The 3630-nt window shown below is 35.6% G+C and overlaps 1 protein-coding gene across 1 annotated transcript in view; it reads right to left on the bottom strand.

Moving 5' to 3' along the window:
- Nucleotides 1–628: 628 nt before the first annotated feature.
- LOC112409616 (probable ubiquitin carboxyl-terminal hydrolase FAF-X) overlaps nucleotides 629–3630 on the bottom strand; it is a 77668-nt gene continuing 74666 nt past the window's right edge. Inside the window, exon 36 of the mRNA XM_024759837.1 lies at nucleotides 629–761. Within this exon, the coding sequence (XP_024615605.1) occupies nucleotides 629–761 (133 nt within the window). The remainder of the gene's footprint in view (nucleotides 762–3630) is intronic.

Here is a 3630-nt window from a genome sequence, read left to right as displayed (position 1 = left end):
ATCTAAAAAACTGACCCACTAACAACTTTTCTTTTACTACAGATAAACAAAGTAACTGAAAGGGAACCTGATTTGGGTTCTCTTAGAAATACTAGATTCAGGCAATTTCACAAATATTTCTCTAAAAGAAGGCTCCCTCATTAAGACCACATATAAACAAACTTCAACATAATTTTTTTTACCATTATCATTAATACATAAACACTGGCCTATAAAGTGAAGAATTACTTTGCTTTCTTCCATTTCTATCTGCTGCACACTGGCGGCTTTTTTTACCTCCTCTGGACAGAGTTCACAAGCTTTTGCAAGTGTCATCCTAGCACTATGTGATCTCTCCAAGAAATAACCATTTGATGTTTCATTGCTTTGCACTGGAGGAGACCAATTGTTGTAAGTGTATTGAGGATTGCCAGTGTATGGTCGTCTTTCAAGTTCATCTCCAAGCCATTCCACTGCCCAGGTCCACTTTCTTTTAAGATCTCCATTGCCCTTCAAAAGAAAATAAAACTATATATGTAAAAGGTTTTGGAATGCTTTTCAAAGGTAATTTTAAACGACAACTCCAAATTCTCGTAATTCTCTTCTTTTAAAACAGAATCCTTAATTCTGATTCAGATTTCTACAAAATTCAACTGCTAAAGAGAGCTACCATACATTTTATACACTGGTATGCTCTTTTTTGATAGTGATTCTTAGAGCGCTGGATTGTGTCAAAGAGCCCATCTCGGTCATCTGGGATTCCTTTAAGTGCATTATGAATTCTGAAAGAGAACCAGATAAATAAAAACTTCTAAAATCAAATAGCAGCTAACATTACTGAGTGCCTACTATGTGCCATTCAATAAATGTCTTTGATGTAGTTATGTAATCTAATGCTAGACAGTAAGTCCTCTTCTTAAACCCTTGAACACAGATAAGAAAAACAGAGAGGTTAAAAGGCCTGCAACCCAAGGTCATATGGCCTCCTAGTACCAACTTATTACCAATCCAAAATGACAAATATCATATGATTCCAGTTATACAAGGTATTTAGAGAATAGGCAAAAATCAGAGAAAGCAAGAATAATGGGTACAGAGTTTCAGTTTGGGATGATGAAAAAGTTCTGGAGATGGACAGTGGTGATAGTTAACACAATATTGTGAATGTACTTAATTCCACCAAATTGTACACTTAAAAATGGTTAAAATGGTAAATTTTGTTATGAATATTTTACAATTTTTCAAAAAATATTTAAAAATTCACCTGCCTGCAATTCTACTCTAAGTTATATATCCGAGAGAATTGAAAACAGGTGCTTAAAAAGAAATACAAAACTTGTACATGAATGTTCACAACAGTATTATTCACAGCAGCCAAAAGGTGGAAACAACCCAAATATCTACCAACAGATGAACGAATATACAAAATGTAATGTACCCATACAATGGAATATTATTCAGCCATAAAAAGCAATGAAGTACAGATATGTACTCTAACATGGATGAATGTGAAAACATTATGCCAAGTGAAAGAAGCCAGATACAAAAGAACACATTGTATGATTCCGTTCATATGAGATGTCCAGGCAAGTCCTGGATATTTTGCCTATGCGCTGACAAATTCATAGAGATAGAAAGCAGATTAGTGGTTGTCAGGGGCTGGGGGATGGGAGGACTAGGGAGCGACTGCTTAATTGGGTTTGGATTTTCCTTTTGGAGTGATGAAAATGTTCTGGAATAAGACAGTGGTAATGGCTGCACAACATTGTGAATGTACTAAAAGCCACTGAATTGTATGCTTTAAAATGGTTAAAACAGTGAATTTTTACCTCAATAAAGAAACAATACCTAAAAAACCTTTTGTATACCTTATATTTTACTTAATAGAACGTTCCAAATCAAAATTCAAGTTTGTTTTTTTGTATTACATGCATTTATAAAATCTGTTTTGTTTGGAAATCATGACTTTGTAATTTTGCAAAGTTTAATCATTTCAGACCACACAATCAACCATGTACAGGCTTCCTGCTATTTAATCTGAAACACTGCAGTGTATATTCTGTTTTTACCTTCAGTTTTGTCAAGTGATAATGAATCAACTGCTTTCAAATGCCGTTTTTATCAATATTACCTTTCCCTCCCTTGTTCCCCAATGCTTAACGGTGCCAGGCCCACGGGAGATGCTCCATAAATACACACTGCTTACTAAATTACCTAAAAAGCCCACTATGAGAAAATTATTTTCAAGCTTGGTGCCAGGGACTCATAACAACAATCTTATCATTACACAAAAGTCAAATTCCCATGTTTAATTCCGCACACATGCCTTTAGCATTATTACTTGCTCTAATGAAACAAGAGAACTAAGATGTGGCTAATTGGCTTAAAGCTATAAATGCTTACAATATTTTCAAAAGAAAATAATGAAAAGTTAGATTCCATTTCAACCAACTCTTAAGTTTCAGATCCTCTGATCACATTGAGAAGAGTACTGGTAGTATGCAAAATAAGCAGCTATAGTTTTAGAACTACTAAATTTTGTGCTTAATGAAAATTGATTTCTGGTTTAATGCTATTTTTACAATATTAATTCAACTGTTGGAAATCTATGATGGTAATTCTGGTGAATAATTTGAAAATATTATTTCATAAATTCTGGCATTTGCAATCCCCACTAAGACTCAAGATTTTAATTTCTCTTTAAGCATTTTGTTGTTATAAAACTTTTAGGTATGTATGTATGAATGTATTTATTCATTTATTTTTTGTGTGGCCATGCTGTGCAGCACATGGGACCTTAGTTCCCCGACCAAGGACTGAACCCTTGTCCCCTGTAATGGAACCACTGGACTGTCAGGGAAGTCCCAGGTTTCTGTTTTAATTATTACACTGACAGATAGGAGGCAGTCTGTTATACAGATTGTCAATTGTTTCCCAACATAAACTCTTACACTATTGTCCATGTAGGGAGGGAAGTTATAAAATCTGGCAAAGTTGCCAACTAATTCCATAGTTCACCATCATCTGTATTGCTCTTGGGATTAAGGATAATGTATTAAGCTTTTATGTAAAAAGAGGAATTCTGGAGGAAGCTTAAGGGACAGCTGAGCTGGATAACCTTAGTCCTAAATTAATAAATATTAAAAATAAAATTTAAAAATTAAATAATAAAAATAAATAAAAAATTGCTAACTCCTAAACCTCATGTACGTATACTGAAAAACTAGTTATGGTTCATGCTCATTTATTCACGGATTCCATATCTGCAGTTTTGCCTACTTGCTAAACTTTATCTGTAATGGTAAAAATCAACTCTTTGCAATTGCAGTCACATGCAGAGTAGCAAAAACATCTGAGTTGCCCAACACACGTTCCCATCTGAAGTGGAACAAAGTGATATTCGGCATTGTTTTAGCTCATACTGTAAACAAGTATCCTTTTTCCCATCTATTTCAGTGACAGCTTTTCACATTTTTGTGCTTTGTGTTGATCTCACTGTTTAGAAAGGGCCTCAAATGTGTAGTGCTGGGCTTCCCTGGTGGCACAGTGGTTGAGGGTCTGCCTGCCGATGTGGGGGACGTGGGTTCATGCCCCGGTCTGGGAGGATCCCGCATGCTGCGGAGCGGCTGGGCCCGTGGGCCGTGGCCGCTG

Source organism: Neophocaena asiaeorientalis, unplaced genomic scaffold (genome assembly GCF_003031525.2).
Source record: "Neophocaena asiaeorientalis asiaeorientalis breed wild unplaced genomic scaffold, Neophocaena_asiaeorientalis_V1.1 scaffold312, whole genome shotgun sequence".
Lineage (NCBI taxonomy): Eukaryota > Metazoa > Chordata > Mammalia > Artiodactyla > Phocoenidae > Neophocaena > Neophocaena asiaeorientalis.
This window is presented reverse-complemented; position numbering and strand designations above follow the sequence as displayed.